Source organism: Sporothrix brasiliensis (genome assembly GCF_000820605.1).
Source record: "Sporothrix brasiliensis 5110 chromosome Unknown Cont19, whole genome shotgun sequence".
Classification (NCBI taxonomy): domain Eukaryota; kingdom Fungi; phylum Ascomycota; class Sordariomycetes; order Ophiostomatales; family Ophiostomataceae; genus Sporothrix; species Sporothrix brasiliensis.
The window spans coordinates 860,880-879,170 of NW_024467138.1; the positions used below are offsets into that span (position 1 = coordinate 860,880).

An 18,291-nucleotide genomic window follows, 5' to 3' on the forward strand; every position below is an offset into this window, starting at 1 on the left:
ATCACTCTTTAGGTAAAACTGGAAGTCAAGGTAAGCATTAACAATGCCTTTACTGAAATCACGGACAATTTGTGTGACAAAGGCTCGTTCAATTTGCTCGGTGGGAGGGATATGTAACAAATGCATAGAAAAGAATACCAAATAAAAAACCAAAAAGAAGAAGCAAATAAACGAAAACAAAAAAACACCAAAAAACTGCAACGTTTCAGCAAAGAAATACGCTGGTTGTCAAAGACGTGCATCCTCCCCCGCTCCACCCCCCCCAAAAAAAACAAATAAATAAAGGGACCAATGGCTTAAAAATAGTCCTCCCTTTTCCAATCCATATAACAACACAACATAGCCCGCCAATGTCATCATGCCGGTTGCATGTTCTCCTTGTTGCGCAATGCCTCCAGTTCTAGCTTCCGCTGGGCCCGCCGCTTCTCTATCCGTGCAACTGCAGCAGCTGCCCGTTCCGACGAGATGGACAAACACGAAGCATCGGCAGCAGCAGCGGCGGCCGCGGCAACGGGGTCGTCTCGCTCGGCTGCCGGTGGCGGTGCCGGCGCCGATGTCGTAATTGTCGGTCTGTAGGGTTTTGCTGGGGCGCCCTTTGCAGACCGTTCAGGCAACGGCTCCGCCTTTGGTTTCTCCTTTTCAGCGCCGCGCACGCGGTTCGTGCCAATGCTCTCGAGTATGGCCGTTGGCTGCGGTGCGTCGACAACGGGGCGAAGTGGCTCCGCACCGCGGCGGCGGCGCAACAGGGCAAGCTTGGCAGCAGCACTGTCGGAAACAGGGGAGTCCATCGTCTTGATGTTCTTGCCGGCCTTGGTGTCTTTGATGTTGTTGGTATCCTTGGTATCCTTGATGTCCTTGATATCTTTGAGAGCATCGATCTGTACTGGTGGCTCCAGGGCGGGTTGGCGTACGGCGGCTGCTGTGGCCTTTCGAACCTGCTTCTTTAGGTCGGCAATCTCTTCGTTCTTGCGGCGCATGACCTGCTCGGCTTCGCCCACGCGGGCCTTGGCGTCGTCCTTGAGCGAGTCGTACTTGCGCTGTAGCAAACTGAGCTCCTTGACCTTTTGCCGCTTCTCGTCTTCGGCAAACTGGGCCCGCTTCTCTAGATCTTCCACCTTGGCTGCCAGCGCCTCAGCCGCAGCTTCAGACGCTGCAAGGTCGTTTGCCAGTGTCTTGCTCTCGTTCTTGTTCTCATTCTTGCGACCTGCGCGCTGCTCAGCAATACCTAGTTTACTCCTGAGCCGCCGGATCTCTTCCTTGGCCTGCGTCAGCTCCTTCGCCTGCTCACGGGCACGGCGCAGCTCCCGCTGCGTGTCAATGAGTGTCCGCTGCGTGCGTGGTGATGCGACAGTCGTGGTGGCCGTCGCCGGTTTCTCGTTGTCTTGAAGCATCGCCTCCAGCTCCTTAACCTGGTTGCGGTACTGGACGGCGCGTGCCGTCTGCCGCGTCAGATCGCTGATCAGCTCTTGGTATTCGTGGTCTGAACCGTGCATCCGCTTGCGCGCAATTTGGTCGGCCAGCTCCGTGATGCGGCCCTCCATCTCGGTGACCTTCTCCTTCTCCTCCTGGAGCTTGGTCCGCATATCAGCTGCCTCGGCGTCCTTCATCTTGGCGTATGACTTGGCCAACTGTTTATACTTGAGCAGCTTGCCCATTTCGACCTTGGCGTCTTCCTGGTAGCGCTGGAACTCGGACTTCCAGTATCGTCCCGACTGGGAATGCGGCTCGTTGAGGTCGACTGTGATGTCCGGGTCCCGGTCGTCATCGTCGACCTCCTCCCAGAGATTGTCGTCCTCGATCTCGTCTACGACAGCTCTGTTGTTTGTGCTTGCCACATTGTCAACCACCGCCAGCTTGCTCGGGGCAGCGGGTTTGTTGTTCTGCTTGCGGTCGTTCTGGAGTGACGTCCCCAGTGTTGTTCTAGGCGTCTTGCTGCGCGTGCTGTCGCCGAACAGGTTTGGTTTGCGGCCGTTTTTGTCTATTCGTAGCTCGTTCTTCTTGTCGACACCTTCACCAGACACCTCGTGGCCAAAGGACACGCGCTTTCTGCGTGATGTCGCCGTACCGGGCGTTAAGAGAATTCCGGGTAACCGACCCGGCGTGGCCCCTGTGTCTTTCGTGCTCGTGTTTTTCTTTGTTTGTACCGCCCCCGTCGCCGCGCTTGCTTTTGGAAGAGACTCCTGTGTCGTCGGTACTGGTGCGGGAGCCGGCTGGACGTCGACTTCGGTCTCGTCTCGACGCGCCGGTGTGCCAAAGAGGGCGCTCTTGAAGGCCCGCGCTGCAAAAACAGGACCTGGTGTGTCTGGCTGCTCGATCCTCGTGTCGTCTAGAAAATGGAAATACTACGTTAGAATCACAATCACGGCCTGGCATGATCAGGAGGTGTCGTCTTTATGCGTCGTCGTCCATACCTTCGTCTTCGGGCGCGTCGCGTCCGCCGTCCAGACCGCGTTTTATCATCCAGCCGAGCATTGTGAAGGATGATCAAGCGTCGCGAGTCTTCATAAATAATTGCTATTGCATGCGAACACGGTCGTCTGCCGTCGCCGGTTCGGATGCGATGCGTGCTGATATGGGATAGTGGTAGCCGTAATTGCTGGTGAAATGAAAAAGAGCTAAGAAGACGTTCCGCTTCACAGCGGTAAACCAAGGCAAAGCAAAGCGACCCTTGTTTACTTAGTGTCCTTAATCGGACTAGCGCGCAACAATGTTTGCCCAGCAGTGGCGCGCCTGTGGCCTGCAAGCTAAGTGCGTCAATTTATGGGCCATGGACCGCTGAACAATGGCCTAAATCGCCTAGCGTCCAGCTCAGCCTTGTCAGTACGTTAGCTTGGCTGGCTACTTCAGGACGCCCTTCGTACTCGACTCCCCGCCCCTGCGTAGCTTGGCCTTGCCCCGCAATCGCGCCCATCGCTGCTACCCGATAACGCTTTGCAGTGGCGGCCATTCGTTCTTGACTCATCTTCGTCTGAACATCGCCAAAAACACGGCACGAGACGTCAAGTCACGATCTGCCCCGTTTTATTACCCTGTGCAGCCCTCCTTACTTACAGTACACTTAGAAATCCTGCAGCCAATTGCCAATATGGGCCTCTCCGAGTAATTCTCTGCAGCCTTCGCAGGCTGTCAGACTACGCTCGAGACCAAAGACCACATCACGATGGCCGGCAAAAAGCCCTTGAAACCAAACAACAAGAAAGACGACTCGACCAGCTTCCCGGGGCTGAAGCAGCACAATGCAGCGAACCAGGGCCCTAGAGACGGCGGCCCGCCCCAGAACCAGCCGGGCGATGCGAAGACCCAGTACGAGGAGCGCCAGCAAGACGAGGTGACCGTCCTGGAGGCCATTTATGGCGACGATTTCGTGCAGCACAAGGCGGCGCATAGTGCGTGGAAGAAGTCCGAGCCGTCCTTTGACATCCGTATCAAGGCCAGTCTGGACGAGGACTTTGCCGTGACACTGGGCGTGGTGCTGACGGCATCGTACCCCAAATCTGTGCCGCTCCTGACCATCAAAGACCATGAAGGCCTGCGTGAGTCGACGCTCTTCAAGGTGCAAAAGGTCATGGAGGCGCGGGCCAAGGAGTGCGCCGCCGAGGACAGGGAGATGATCGACTATCTGGTCGAGGGCATCCGCGAGGTTATCGAGGACGCCGCCATTGCCAAGGAGCAGGGCCTGGACCTACCGTCGCTGGAGGAAGAGCGCGCAGCACACGAAGCCTCGCAGGCGCAGGCGGCCAAGGACGAGAACGAAGAGAAAGAACGAAAGCGGCAAGAGGAGACGCGCGAAGAAGAGCGTGCTCTGGGCGCCCTTGTCGAGAAGGAGCGCGAGCGGCAGCGCACCAAGGCGAAGGAGATGCGCAAGAAGAACCGTGCCCAGAACGGCGCGAATGTGTCGCCCGACCGCGGCACCGGACTGAACGAGCCCGACACCATGGTCTTTGATGAGCCGTGCGACCTGACGGACACGGCCGGAAATTCCATCTACTTCCGCACGGTCACGGGCAAATTCCTCCTGCACACGGGTCCCGTCTCCAAGATTTACGTCGTGCGGCCCGTACTGCGCAGCGACCAGGAGCCCCGGAGCCTTGCCCTGAAACAGACGGAGTTGCAGCCAGGTGCAAGGGACTCTGTGCAAGCCATCAAGCAGATCCAGTCCCTTGAGACGCAGCTCAAGTCGCTCAAGAAACTCCGGCGCCAGAAGGTGCACCGAAACATCCTCGACGTCATCGACTTCCGCATTGATCGCGCATCGACGGTCGAAGGAGAAAACGGTTCAGGGGCGGCATCACCATCGAAGCCATTGTCGCAAACATCGCCCCATCTTTCCCCGCCCCCCAAGGCGTCTCGTACCTCGGGCGTGCCACAGAGTCAGCAGCTCCAGACGTCGTCTTCGGTCGCTCAGGAACAGACGACTTGGACGATCAGTGTCCTCACGCTGCTGGCGGACAAGGGATCACTCGAGGATGTTCTTGAGTTGGCTGGTCACCTCGACGTGAACAAAGTGCGGGCCTGGACACGCGATCTGCTTGACGCCCTCGACTACCTCCACAGCCATGGCATGCTGCACGAGGACATCCACCCTAGCAACATCTTGCTCGTCCGTGATGCCAGTGGCGACATTGTGCCCAAGCTTGCCGATGCCTCCTATCAGCGACTAATGCACAATGTATACTCGCGGACAGGACCTACTATGACATCGATGCGTACGGCCCGGTCGGCGTACTGGCTGCCACCGGAAATCGCAGGCGCGTCCCGCCCCCAATACACCCAAAAGACAGATGTGTGGGACTTTGGTGTCGTCTTTTTGCAAATGATCTTCGGCCTGGACGTGCCCCAGAAATATCATTCGCCGCGCGACATGATCGAATCGCATAACTTATCAGACGCGCTCGGAGAGCTGGTGTCCAAGCTCTTTATGCCTGATCCGAAAAAGCGGCCCCGCGCCTTTGATCTGGGCTCCAGTGAGTTCCTAGCGACAGACGCGCCCATCTTGGCCGACGATGGCTTTTCGATGGACGGGCCCATGATGTCCATTCCACAGAGCCTACCTCAGCGTACCCGCCACGATTCCATGACACGCGGCCCTGCAGCGTCGCGGTACCGCGAGGACTTCATCGAGGAGGGCCGCCTCGGCAAGGGTGGCTTTGGCGAGGTGGTCAAGGCGCGAAAGAAGCTCGACGGACAGATCTATGCCATCAAGAAGATTACCATCTCGCAAAGCCGGCAGGACAGTCTCACGGTGACCGATATTCTCAAAGAAGTTCGGCTCCTATCACAGCTCAGCCACCCAGCGGTTGTTCGTTACTACAACGCCTGGCTAGAAGAGGTCTACGACTTTGGAGGGTCAGAAGGCGATGCAGCAACGTCGACGGCCGGTTACAGCTCGCAGAAAGTAGACGACTTTGACGACGACGACATCAATATTGAATTCACCAAGAGCGGTGGCCTTGACTTTATGTCGTCCGGCGGCTACCCCAACATTGCCTTCGAGTCGGACTCGGATGATGACGGCGACGACGATGAAGATGGCGGGGAAGACGATGGCGACAGTGATGATAGCGACAATGGCAGTGACGCTGCGTACTCTAGCTCTGACGAGGACTCGAAAGCCACTGAGACAAACAACGGGCGCCTCGGTATCACTGGCTGGAAGCGGCAGCGCCGTGGCAGCCAACGACCCGGTCGTACCATCATGTACATATCCATGGAGTACTGCGAAAAGCGGGTATGTCGCCAACACATCCTCGTCGACTTTCCATGTGGGCATCCTCTACTAACATTTATAGTCTCTTCGCGATTTGATTGCACGGAACCTGTCCAAGGACATGCAAGAGGTCTGGCGCCTCTTCCGCCAGCTGCTCGAGGGCCTAGCACACATCCACGGGCTTGGCATTGTGCATCGTGACCTCAAGCCAGAGAACATCTTCATTGGCGCCGGTGTCGACGGCGTGAATAGCGTCAAGATCGGTGACTTTGGTCTAGCCACTACGGGCCAGCTTGGCGGAAATGACCGCGTCCATGCTTCCAGCAACATCGATGCCACCGACGAGACGAGAAGTATCGGTACGGCTGTCTATGTGGCGCCCGAGGTTCGGTCAGGAGGTAGTGGCTCCTATACTTCAAAGGTCGATGTATGTAGCGCCCCCTTCCCCGTGCACTACTGAGTTGTTTCACGTACTAACTTGTGTGTAGATGTACTCGCTTGGTGTCATTTTCTTCGAGATGTGCTATCCTCCCATGATTGGCATGCAACGGGCCGATGTGCTCGGCAAGCTACGCAGTTCGCCGCCCGTCCTGCCGTCCGATTTCAAGCCCAAGGACAAGTCGCAGGTTGACATCATCCGGGCCCTCCTCACGCACAACCCCAAGGAACGCCCATCAGGGGCCGAGCTTCTCAAGAGCGGCAAACTACCGGTGCAGATGGAGAGCGAGACAATCCGGCACGCACTGTCCGAGCTCTCTGACCCGTCGTCCCCGTACTACCAAAAGATGCTGTCGATGCTTTTTGCACGCCCCGTCGAGCAGGCCAAAGACTACGCCTGGGATATGTCGTCCATGCAGACGCAGGCGCCACCGAGCTCCCAAGACCTGATGCGCCAGCACATTGTCAAAGAGGTTCTGATCTCTGTGTTCCGACGCCATGGTGCCGTTGAAGCCACACGCAGCTCGCTATATCCTCGTTCCTCTTTGTACGGAGGAGCAAATGTCGTGCAGCTTCTCGACCAGAACGGCAATCTGTTGCAATTGCCGTTTGACCTGACAATGGGCAACGCGCGTGCGCTGGCTCGCTGTTCCTCGGGCAGCAACGTGGTGGGCAAGTCCTACACATTCGGAAGCATCTTCCGCGACCGTCCGGGCGGCGGCCAGCCGAGCATGTTTGGCGAGGTGGACTTTGACCTTATCACGACCCACACACTCGATCTCGCCCTGCGAGAGGCCGAGGTTATTAAAGTGATTGACGAAATTACAGCAGCGTTCCCTACGGTGCGCGCCAACCCGCTTTGCTTCCAGCTCGGTCACTCCGACCTGTTGCAGGTCATCTTTGATTTCTGTGGCGTCGAAAAGTCAGCCCGTCGCGCCGTTGCCGACGTTCTCAGTCGGCTCAACATCCACAACGTGACGTGGCAGAAGCTGCGCAGCGAGCTGCGTTCGCCACTGGTCGGTGCATCGACAACAAGCATCGACGAGCTCCAAAAGTTTGACTTCCGCGACACCCCGAGCAAAACCTACGCCAAGCTCAAGGCGCTCTTCGAAGGCACCGACGCCTACCAACGCGCGTCGTCGACCCTGGCCCACCTCCGCGAGGTGTACGAGTACTGCAAGCGCATGGGTGTTACGTCCAAGATTTACGTGTGCCCGCTCAACACATGGAACGAGGCGTTTTTCTCGGGCGGCGTCATGTTCTCATGCCTGCTGGACAAGAAAGTCAAGGACGTGTTTGCTGCGGGTGGCCGCTACGATGGTCTCATCAAGGAGTACCGGCCCCGTTTTGGGTCCAACCTGCCCGACGAGCGCCACGCCGTGGGCTTCAGTCTGAACTGGGAGAAGCTGGCGCCGCCGCCGCCGCGGTCCAGTGGCAAGGCATTTTTAAAGAAGGCAGCTGAGGAAGAGACGCTGGGTGCATTTTCTGTTAAGCGGGTGAGTATCTTCAATGCCCCTAACCCATTTTATTTTTTATTTCAGACATGGTATGGTGCTGACTGGAATAGTGCGACATCCTTGTGGCCAGTTTCGATCCGACCATTCTCCGTTCCGTTGGTGTGGAACTGCTTCGCACACTGTGGGCACACGACATCAGCGCCGAGCTGGCCGGTGATGCTCGGTCGACAGAAGAGCTTGTTCTCAAGAACCGGGACGAGGGCCACGCGTGGATCATCATCGTCAAGCCGGAAGGGATTGTCAAGATCAAGACGATGCCCTCTGCGGGCGCAGGATCAGGCGCAAGCGGCGGGTCGAGTGCGGCCGCCCTTCACAGAAGCTATGCCGCACCCGACGTCGAGCTGCCCTTCTCGCAGGTAGTCAGCTGGCTGCGCAGCGAGATGCGCGAGCGCGACTCCACACGCACCGGCGCCGTCAAGGTAGCAGCAGCGGCTGCCGCGGCCGCGGCCGTGGCCTCATCGTCCCTCGAGTCGTCGTCGGTCGGTGGCAGTCATCACACCGGTGCGGGTGACCGTGCCGGCGGAGCCGAGGGCCAGCAGCAGGAAGTGCGCGTCCTCGTGGGCCAGACCAAGAGCAAAAAGTTCAACCGCCAGGTTGTCGTCGAGCAGGCACAAGTCAGCGCGGCGCGGCTCGTGCGATCCTTCTTGTCGGGCCCCATTGCCGCCGTCGAGACGACCGACCAGGTGCTCGACCTGATTCGCGGCACGGCACTCTCAGACCCGGACAGCTGGCGGCGCGTGGAGCAGAGCGTCAGTTCGGTCGAAAAGAAGTATACCCGGGACATCCAGGACATGCTACTGCGGTGGCGGACCGAGTACGAGGGCAGCAACAGCAGTCGGTCGCGGAATGCGTTCGTGTACAACTTCCGCACGGGGACGTGCATCTACTACGATCTTGGAGCCTAGGTATGTTGGTTGTGTCGCTGTTGACTAGTTTGAAATCTCCTCTTCACGCTTACAAATTTCCCATTGAAATCACATCCATATGTCACATATGTCACACGTGCAATTTGCAAACAATATTGGGGCCCAAATGACAGCTTTTATTCCATTATTTGCCGGCTTTTGTGTTTTTCTAAATGTTTTTGGAGGATACGGACATGCATGGCTAAGTAGCCTTGTCATGAGTCCGATAGTAGAGGCACAGGGAAACGAGCGACGACATGGATGCCATCGTCTCGCTCCGACTGATCTGCACGTCTTCGCCAAAGTTTTGATCCTTTTTTTGTCTTTTTGTCGCTGCTTCGCCTCGAGTCGCCTTGCAGAGAAGAAGCAACCGCTTACTCGTCATCCTCAGCGTCGTCGTCGTTGACAACGTTGAAGAACTTGAGCTCGTAGACGCCCTTGGAGGTCGACACGACGCGCAGCCAGTCGCGGAGCTGCATCTTCTTGAGGAACTTCTTGGTCAGGTACTTGAGGTAGCGGCCCGACAGGTCGTTGTGGGCAACAATCTCGATCTTGCCGTCGCCGGACTGCGAGATGGCAATGGTCTCGCCCAGGTTGCCGACGCGGCCGTCGACCTTGATGCGCTCCGTAAGGTACTTCTCGAAAGCGGCGACATCGAAGATCTTGTCGCTGGCGGGCTGCGAGGCGTTGATGACGAACTTCTTGGTCGTCTTGGCGGCCTTGCCGGACTTCTTCTACAAACGGGGAAAAAACAAAACTTTAGCCTGCTGCATTGATTTTGGACGAGGGGTATACAGGATGTAAAAGAGATGCCCACAAAAACAGCAAAGCGGTTCGTTTTGTCTTTCAAAGGGACAAGGGCAAGGGCTGAGGGACGAGGCCGCGACGGCGATGCTTTTGTTCTACCACAAAAAGCATCGCCATCGTTCGTCTCGCATCGTCGAGGTCTTCATCGCGGGAATATACGTACGTTCTGAGGAGCCATTGTACAGACTAGGGAAGGTAAGGAAACTTTGGTTGATGTATAGAAAAGCGACGGTGGACGCAAAGAAGTCGAATCCTGCGTGCTGTCAGGGAAGAATGATGTGGTGGTTGACGAGAAAAAGTGGTTGTTCCGTGGGAGATCGCGAGAATGGAACTAGGAAAGTCGAGCGAGAAAAGACGAGATAGCCCCACTTTTCGCAGGAAGGACTGAAAAAATTAGGTGTTATCGATAAGTATGTTAGGGCTTGCTTTTTTAAAAAGTCACGTGAATGTGGTCTGCGAGCAAATGCAACTATCCACACGCACTAGTCTACTACCGGGCTGCCTGCATTATTCTCGTTGGGCTCCAAAGACTCGGCCTTGTTTGGTGAGCCACTTCAGCATCACTTGTTTTTACCAACCCTGCCACGATTCTGGTAGTAGTTCGGACAGCGAGCTACAGGCAACGTTCGAAACCAAGAAAAGGCAGCCCTGATTCTATTTCGAGCGCGTCAAGACAGTCATCTAAACTTACCGTTGCCAAGTGGCAAGGAATGGAAGAAAAGCCTGCTGAGGAAAACGTACAGAGGTGGCTTGTGCGGCAATACGCCACGATTCTCAGACAGATTCTGCAAAGGAAAGAGCTATCGATCGCTTATCCCGATCAGTTATGTCATGGGCCATTACGGAGACGTGATTGCATCATATTTTTTAAGGAAGCAGGGGGGAACTGCCGTAGGTCTCCTGTTTCCCGTTGTGGACGCCATCGCTCAGATTAGCGCCGTGGTAGTGACGTAATTCCTGCGCTTTCATTTCGTCCAGTGGATCTGGACCACGCAAGTAAAAAGGTTTTTTCGACAGAGAAACACGGCACAAATGCTGGACCAGTCGTATCAAGCCTGTATAGTATTTTGTATCATGGAGATTGTGCTCTATAAGTTGTGCTTTTGGCAAATCTGGCTCGAGGAGAGGAAGAATACAAGATGGAAAATAGAAAGGCGGACCGGCAAGCTCTGTCAGCTACTCCCTCGAGCTCTCACTAAGCTACACTAACCGCCGGGGCACTATTGATGTGTTGTACCTGCCATCGCGGCCGCCGTTTCAAATGCATGTTTTGTTGCTGATTGCTCCTTCCTTGGTTACGGCGACGTTATCTGGTCACTTGGACAAAAACGCAAGATGCAATGGAGTTTACGGAAGGGATTGAATACGCAAGAGCAGTGGCTGGAAAGAAAGCAGCACGAACGGCGGTGGCCACAGGACGGGGTCGTGCCACGGCAACCAGGGTTGCCAATCACGGTCATCCGTCCTTTGCGCGCCCAAGCTCATTTAGTAATGCCAATGCATCTTTGATCCAAGAGACATGACGCTAGTATTGCCTCGTTCGAAAGATTGTATGACGCAGTACATCCCCTCCCCCCTGCCCTAGAACCCACAGAACCCACAGAACCCGCCCACCGCGGCAAGTACCATCGCCTCGCACCTGCCTGTCGACGAAGGACGCGGTACGTTCTTTCCTCTTTCGTCACAGAAGGCCGCCAATCCCCAATGCCCGGCCATCTGGCTCCCTCCTGCGTCCTCGTCCGGTTTTCAAATGGTGTCTTTTTGCCTTCCCCCACTTGCTGCACATCACACAGCGTAGCGCCTTGTTCCTTGTGATGCGTACTCAGACAAGCTCCTCGGCGCCAATCCCATTCCGTGGCTCTTGTCACCAGTCACAAACAGATACTTAAAGGTGGCATGTCCCCTCGCCTTCGTGTCTTTGTTCCTGTCCTGTTCTTGCCCTCATCCAATTCACTTTCGCATCTTCTGTACTACAGACCTCCAATCATCTTCCTCTCACGCAAACACTTCAAGACACATCTCGAGATACTCTCTCACCAACCGCCACAATGCCTTTCACCACCTCCGACATCTGCAAGATCATCCTTGCCATCATCCTGCCACCTCTGGGTGTCTTCCTCGAGCGTGGCTGCGGTGCCGACCTGCTCATTAACATCCTGTTGACCATCCTGGGTATGTTCTTGTTCTCGCCTCCAGCTTTCTCATCTCGATGCGCCATCGTATTGTAAAATGCGACCCACAGCTAATACTCTTTTTAGGTTACATTCCCGGCATCCTCCACGCCCTGTACATCATTCTGAAATATTAGGCCGAAAATGGAGTAGAATGAGGGAGGCCGTTGCGGGAGACGACAAGCCAAAGGAACGCAGCAGTCGGTCGATAAGCCCAGCATGGGTCGCCCGCGATTTGGCGCAATTCCGTTGATGACGACAACGAAAACAAAAGCTCCGTTCGCGCCTTGGACCGCCTTCTTGCCGTAAAAGCAACGCAGCCTGTGCCAACCATGGTCCACAGAGCAATGTCTGGCTTGGCGCCTTGGCATCAGCAGACGCAACCAAAACAGCACCTTCGCCATCTCCGGAATCTCATTTCCCTCCCAACGATCCCCTCTTGTTGTCGAACAGGTGGAACCTCAAATCAGATCGCCTGGCATCTTTCGTGCAGATGTCCGAGCAATTTCGATTACGGTGAATTTGTCGACAATTGCTTTCTACGATTTCTTGGGATTTGCGTTGCTTTTTATTTTTCGCATGTTTGTCTCGGCTTTCTTAATTATTTTTCATTTTTGTTTTGATATTTCGATCAGCATCGGGTTTTGTTCCCTTATTTAATTCGCTGTCGGCTCGCGTCGACGCAAAAGACAATGAAATCTTGATACCCTTCCTTCATTTCGAGCTTATTATTATATCTTGCGCTAGTTTTGGTGAAAAATACCGTTGACATAACGTTCAGTGATGTTGGCAGGCCGTTGTGTTCTGGCACCCTTTGGACCAGATATCTGCGTCGACCAAAACTTCCACATCTAACGGACTGCCTCGGGGTCGCCGCAACGGGTGTTTTCTGGCCCGTTGTCCGGACAGGCCAACCCACCAGCGCATATGGTATGGAAGCTGCCCGCCCAATAAGACGTCGTGTTTTCACCACAACTCTGGGCTCGGACTCGTAGGCTTGGGAATTCCTGTCCAACCTGCTAGTCTACATGCCGGCGAAGGTCGATCTGCAGTACATTGATTGCAATTGCGTTTGCACTCCCAGACACCCTGGTCTGCCGCGGCATGTCCTTTAAATCACCGGCGTGTCTCTCCTTTTAAAGCTGATGTGCCCTCATTACATGCGGCCAACCTTGAAGCATAAGATCTGTAGCAGCGTTAGCCTTTGCTATTGACAACGTGCATCTCAAAATGCGGACGTAAATACTAACATCGTTCTTGCCGACATCCACGGTGTCATCTTCAGCCACGCGTGTGCCTGCAGCACCCTCAACGTAGGCTATTGGCGCATCACCCATGCACTTGCGCGCCACTTCGGCCACGGTACTGCCCTTCTTGACCAGAACACAGTCTCGGAAGAGCGGTTTTGCCGCCTCTGCGGCCGATAGTGGTGGCGGGCCGCCCATTGTCGGATCTGCTGACCCGGCGGCGGCGGCAGCGCTGGCCTGTGCCATAGTAAGGGCGGCAATGCTGCGCACCGGGAACACGGGGATCAGGTTCAGCACGTCCGCCGCCCGCGAGAGGGCCTGCACGACGCCCGTCGATCCGAAACGGTAGATGACCATATCACGCAGATTGTTGATGCGCCGCAAGTTCTTTTCATCCATCTCCTTGAGGTTGCCGCCCTCCGGGTCGCCGTCGGCAATCAGGTCCTCGCGCGTGTCTACAAACTCGCCGCCCTCGGTGTACTTTAGGTACCCTTGCTTGGCCAGTTTGCGCAAGAAGATTTCGGACACAGCGGAGCACAGCACGATCTTGTCAGACTCGTTCTGCATCATCTTGGTGATCTTGGCAATGTTGCGGTCCGAATCCGGGTGGTCGATCTTGTTGAGCGCAATGACGGTCGGGAACTTGTCGTCCGTGAACGCATTGACCACGCGGTCCAGCAGCGCATCGTCCCACGCCTCCAGCGGCTCCTTGAGCGCCAGCCGGTCCAGCGTCCGCGCCATCAGCTTGGCCGTGCTGCCGTACCCGGACATTTGGTTCTGCATCGTCTCGACAGCCGTTTGTTTTGCGGCAATGTGCCGCCGCCGGATAGCCGGCCATCGCTCCACCAGGTTGCCCTTGATCCACTGCACGATCTCGGACCGCAGCCACGCAATATCGACGGACGGGTCATAGCCCCGTGTGTTCTTGCCCTCGGCGTCCGTAGTACCGCTGGCGTCGACGACATGGATCAGCGCGTCGGCGTGGCGTAGGTCGTCGAGGAATTTGTTGCCGAGACCCTTGCCCTGATGGGCACCGGGGACAAGTCCGGCCACGTCGAGCAGCTCAATGGGCACGGACCGGCGACCATTGGTGCACGCGCCGTAGTTGGGTTTGCAGCGCTCTGTGACGCCATAGCGGGCACAGGCACAGTCGACCTGGAGGTAGCCGACCGCTCGTTGGGGGTCGATGGTCGTAAAGCTGCGGTCTGTGGTTAGGATGGGGTGGCGGCGTCGGTCGGGAGTGTTTGTGGGGGTACATACGGGAAATTTCCTGTCAGAGAGTGTCTATCAGTCCCATGTCCCAAGCAGCTCTGAGGTTTAACCCGCTAGGATCACTCACCAACTTTGGACGTGGCATCTGTTAACGAATTGAGCATGCTCGATTTGCCGGCACTCGGTTTGCCGACGAGCCCAATGAGCGGGTCGCGAGGCATGATGGGCAGCGAGACGTGTCGAATGCGGCCCTAGACGTCGTTAAAGCCCCTCTGGGTCGGTCCGGATGTGGCGCGGCGAGCGAGACACTCTGTAAAGGCAGCCTCGTCGCGATGGCGCATGTCTCATGAATTTTGCTTGGGATTTTCCTGGTGCGGGATGCGCAGGCGCCCTGCATTGGCCAGTTCTGGACTCGCAGTGGCTTTGCAGTGGGCTGCCCCGCTAGAAAATTTTAGTTTAGGCTTTTCTTTCTCGCTAGCATATGCTTTGCGCTCCGTACGGTGCCCCGCCAATTTGGAGGGCGACTGGCGCATTGAGGCTGGTGGAATATCAACCAATCCAGTGGCTGTATTTGACGTCAAGGACGTATTTGGTGACAGGTGATGGCCAGTCGCAAGTCAAACCTGGAAGGAGAAAAGAACAGCTCCTTCCTTACCCAAGCCAGCGCATCTTAAATGCATACTAATTGGAAACAATACGCACTTGATCACGCTCAATAGCAATACCTGGGCAGGAACGATAAGAAAATACCGAGGCAGTCCCGCAACCTTGCTCCAGGCTGCTCCTTCCTAGCCACGGACTTCAGCTACCGAAAAGCTCTTGCCCTGTTTCTTTTGTGCCCCTGAATCTTGACTTTACCCTTTCTCCCCTTTCTCCTCCATTATCTTACTTATTTCTTCTTCTTCTTCTTTTTCTTCTTCTTTTTCATTTATTTATTCATTGTCATTTTCTGCGTAATGGCCCATGCGCAGCTGCCTATCACGTCACTTCCGCTCTGGGAGACACTGAACAACGTCACCTTCACAAACACCCGCATCTCCGCTATCCCCGGTAAAGGCTTTGGGCTGGTTTCCATTGGCTCCGAATCGAGTTCTCAGACGGATGGCAATGGCAAGCCCTTGATTTCCGTTCCACATGGCCTCGTGCTCCATGTTGAGGCCGTCGAAGAATACGCGAAACAGGACCGGAACTTTCGATTGCTCCTCGATGCCGTCGGTCACCAAACGGCCCGTGGTGATATACTCCTTTTTCTGTTGGTGCAGCTCGTGCTGGGCTTAAGACAGCCCGACGAGGACCTGGCTTCCTTGCCCACACCATGGACAGAGTATGTTCGGTTCTTGCCTGCAGACGTGCTGTTGCCAACCCTGTGGACAGATGCAGAACGCCTGCTGCTCCAAGGTACCTCACTCGAGGTAGGTCAATGACTGCTGTTGTGTTGCCAAGATTTTGTGTCCCTCTAATAATATATAGTCTGCGGTTGGCGCAAAGCTCATAGCCCTGGAGGCCGAGTTTGATCAACTGCGCGAGCACTCGTCAGACATCCCGTTTTGGCAGGCTGCATTCTGGGAGCGCACGTCTGGACCAGAGCTCCGCCACTGGTTTCTGGTTGACGCCTGGTACCGCTCGCGCTGCCTTGACCTCCCGCGGTATGGTCCATCCATGGTGCCATGCATCGATATGGTCAACCACAGCGACGAGCCAAACGCGTACTACGAGGAAGCCCCAACCACGCCAGTAGCCAGCGACGATATTGGCGTGGTTCTCTTGGCGAGGCCACAGCAAACTATTTCTGCGTCTGACGAGATCACCATCAGCTACAGCGGCAGTAAAGAAGATGATGGAGGGGCAGGTTCTGGTGATGGCAGCAGCGGCCTCAAACCTGCATCCGAGATGCTTTTCAGCTACGGGTTCATCGATCCCGCGTCGACTCGGCACAGCCTCGTCCTTCCGTTCCGACCGTTTCCGGATGATCCTCTGGCAAAGGCAAAGCTACACGTATTCGGTGCGCCAGCACCACGACTGGAGATCGAACGTCTGGGCGTGGACGATGGAGATGATAGTGACGACAACAATGAGGCTGGAGGGAACTTAAGTCCATCAGGAAAGGTTCGCTGGACGTGTCCGTTTGTCCATCTGATGTGTGTCAACGAAGAGGATGGCATCGACTTTCGTCTGCGTCAGGAAACAGATGGATCGACACAGCTGCGCATGTTCTGGCAGGATGAGGACGTCACAGACAGGGCACGCGACTTTGAAATGTTTTCCAATCAACACACTATGGCGCCCATCTTCCGTTTACGAGTCGTAACGGTTCTGCAGGAGGTTATCGAATCGCATTTGGAGCGCATGCAGGCAGTCGGAGCAGAAAAGGACGACCACGGTGGCAGCGGCGACGACGACAACGATGACGACGACGACAATGCGACGCATAATGACGCCAACATGGAGGACGAGAGCTCTGGTCTCGACGACGGCATTCGCAGTGCTGTGGCCAAGCAGGCCGCACTTTTGCGAGACGTCGAATCACGGATCCTCAGCGCAGCCTTGGAAGCATTGGAAGCAGAGGTGAGTTTCAAGCCGACAAGCGAATAATGGACGATTGACTTCCCCATGCTCTTCCCCTGTGACTCAAAAGGTCATCACTACAATGAAGGCACAGCCATCATCAACATAACCACCGGGGTTTCCCTTCGTCCCTTGGGGCGAAAGCTGGCAGTTTGATGCGCTGCCTCTGTTCATCTCGTGTACCAGTCGTACAATTTAGGGTTTATTGAATCTTTCCTCGCTTGTTGCCGCCACTTTTTCTTCCCCTCGTTGGCCCCAGATGGTCCCAGATTTCTGATCCTATATTTCTCTTGAATTTGTTTTCCCCTCTCCCGCTCCCACACCCACTCTCCCCACAATCTTCACATTCTCAATTTTGTGAAGCCCACAAAGCGCGTCACGCCGTTCTGGCCACTCCGAGTTGTTTCTCGCCTCTGCAGCCCGTTACCCCATTACCACATACAGAGGCATGGAGATGCTTATGGAGTCTGGAGGCCAGCTGGTCTCTCTGTGCCTGTCTTGCTTGAGAAACGCCCAGGGCTTGATACAAAATATGGTTCAATCTCTTTCATTTCAAGTACTGTCGTGCGCCAGTACCCTATTGAAACTCGCACACAACCTCTCTCGAGACTACTATGAAGTACGAGATATTACAGTGCGATCCATGGCCACTCTCCAAGTCACTTCAAGTCTACCCCACGCCCAAAAAGACCCTCGTTATGAGCCCCGTTTCAACGTTGAACTTGGTCATTAGACGACAGTATGGGCTCCGCTCGGACTGGCGTTTTGCTAGGGCCACAAACGAAAACGGTGAAGAACAAAAGATGGCACTACGGCAGGCGACGTTGGGGAAAACTCTCAAGAAAGCGCAGGGAATTCTCGGGTCCCAAGTAGGAGCCGTGCACCATACTCCGTACAAACAGTGTACTGGAGCTGCACCAGAGAGGACCTAGGTATTGAGTCTAACGTGATATTTGCAACCCTCAGCTGCTACCGAAATAACGAGTGTTCAGGAGCACACGGGGCGAGAGAGAGAACGAACAATCATACGATACAAGTGGCCCGTTTCATGGTAACCTCTGTCAGCATTCCAAATGAAATTGTCAACAAGGGGACCCCATTTGAGGATTTGCTTTCGGTCGCTTTTTTTGGTACTAATTCTTGCTGACACCTCAATCCTTCCATGCAGAGGTCGGATCTTCTCACGAATGCTACAGTAGTAGCATATCTCGGGTCGATGGAGGTTGCCCAAAACGACCTAGTCGATGGCCAGACACCCAATCAGGAACAAGTCGATGAGCTTATGCACGAAGGCGACGATGACGATTTTAGCTGAGAATGCCAGTCAAAACTCTTGTGTTCTTTGACAAATCACCGGCCACAAGTACGAGTGTGATGTTCTGTTGTTATGGTGTTCTGGTGCACTGGTTTTCTGGTACGAACTTTAAGTACGACGCATGTGCTTCGACAATGTGATTCATCTCTTCCACAACCCTAGTGCCTCGCGAAAAGTTTGAATGTTACTCCTTTGTCTACTTCTCCGTGTTTCCAAACGGTCACGGTATTTTCCGTCTTTGTCCACTTCGTTGCGGAGCCCACATCCCTCGCTGGGCTCAAATAAAGCAAATACGAACTTTGGCGAGAAGCGTGTGGGTGATAGGTGGCGAACATCATCAGAACAAAAGGCAAAAGGTCAACAAATACTGCTAGGGCGGAGCATGGACTAGAAATGCCCAAATCCAA

The 18,291-nt window shown here is 55.3% G+C and overlaps 5 protein-coding genes across 5 annotated transcripts; 2 read left to right on the top strand and 3 right to left on the bottom strand.

The window, feature by feature from the left end:
- Nucleotides 1-356: 356 nt before the first annotated feature.
- SPBR_00319 (uncharacterized protein) lies at nucleotides 357-2,472 on the bottom strand (the record flags this gene model as incomplete). Its single annotated transcript, XM_040758638.1, has 2 exons — nucleotides 357-2,278; nucleotides 2,412-2,472. The coding sequence occupies 2 exons, from the start codon at nucleotides 2,470-2,472 to the stop codon at nucleotides 357-359; spliced, it is 1,983 nt and encodes a 660-aa protein (XP_040618069.1).
- A 235-nt stretch (nucleotides 2,473-2,707) lies between these two features.
- SPBR_00020 (eukaryotic translation initiation factor 2-alpha kinase) lies at nucleotides 2,708-8,567 on the top strand (the record flags this gene model as incomplete). Its single annotated transcript, XM_040758341.1, has 6 exons — nucleotides 2,708-2,748; nucleotides 2,801-2,820; nucleotides 3,123-5,728; nucleotides 5,790-6,134; nucleotides 6,196-7,641; nucleotides 7,713-8,567. 6 exons carry the CDS (start codon nucleotides 2,708-2,710, stop codon nucleotides 8,565-8,567), a joined length of 5,313 nt encoding a protein of 1,770 aa, XP_040618070.1.
- Nucleotides 8,568-8,941: 374 nt separating this feature from the next.
- On the bottom strand, nucleotides 8,942-9,552 carry SPBR_01031 (large subunit ribosomal protein L22e; the record flags this gene model as incomplete). The annotated part of the gene is made up of 2 exons (XM_040759350.1): nucleotides 8,942-9,301; nucleotides 9,538-9,552. The coding sequence occupies 2 exons, from the start codon at nucleotides 9,550-9,552 to the stop codon at nucleotides 8,942-8,944; spliced, it is 375 nt and encodes a 124-aa protein (XP_040618071.1).
- A 3,149-nt stretch (nucleotides 9,553-12,701) lies between these two features.
- SPBR_00541 (GTP-binding protein) lies at nucleotides 12,702-14,225 on the bottom strand (the record flags this gene model as incomplete). Its single annotated transcript, XM_040758860.1, has 4 exons — nucleotides 12,702-12,731; nucleotides 12,784-13,990; nucleotides 14,053-14,062; nucleotides 14,132-14,225. The coding sequence occupies 4 exons, from the start codon at nucleotides 14,223-14,225 to the stop codon at nucleotides 12,702-12,704; spliced, it is 1,341 nt and encodes a 446-aa protein (XP_040618072.1).
- Nucleotides 14,226-14,960: 735 nt separating this feature from the next.
- Nucleotides 14,961-16,596, top strand: SPBR_00491 (set domain containing protein; the record flags this gene model as incomplete). The annotated part of the gene is made up of 2 exons (XM_040758810.1): nucleotides 14,961-15,416; nucleotides 15,475-16,596. 2 exons carry the CDS (start codon nucleotides 14,961-14,963, stop codon nucleotides 16,594-16,596), a joined length of 1,578 nt encoding a protein of 525 aa, XP_040618073.1.
- Nucleotides 16,597-18,291: the final 1,695 nt, after the last annotated feature.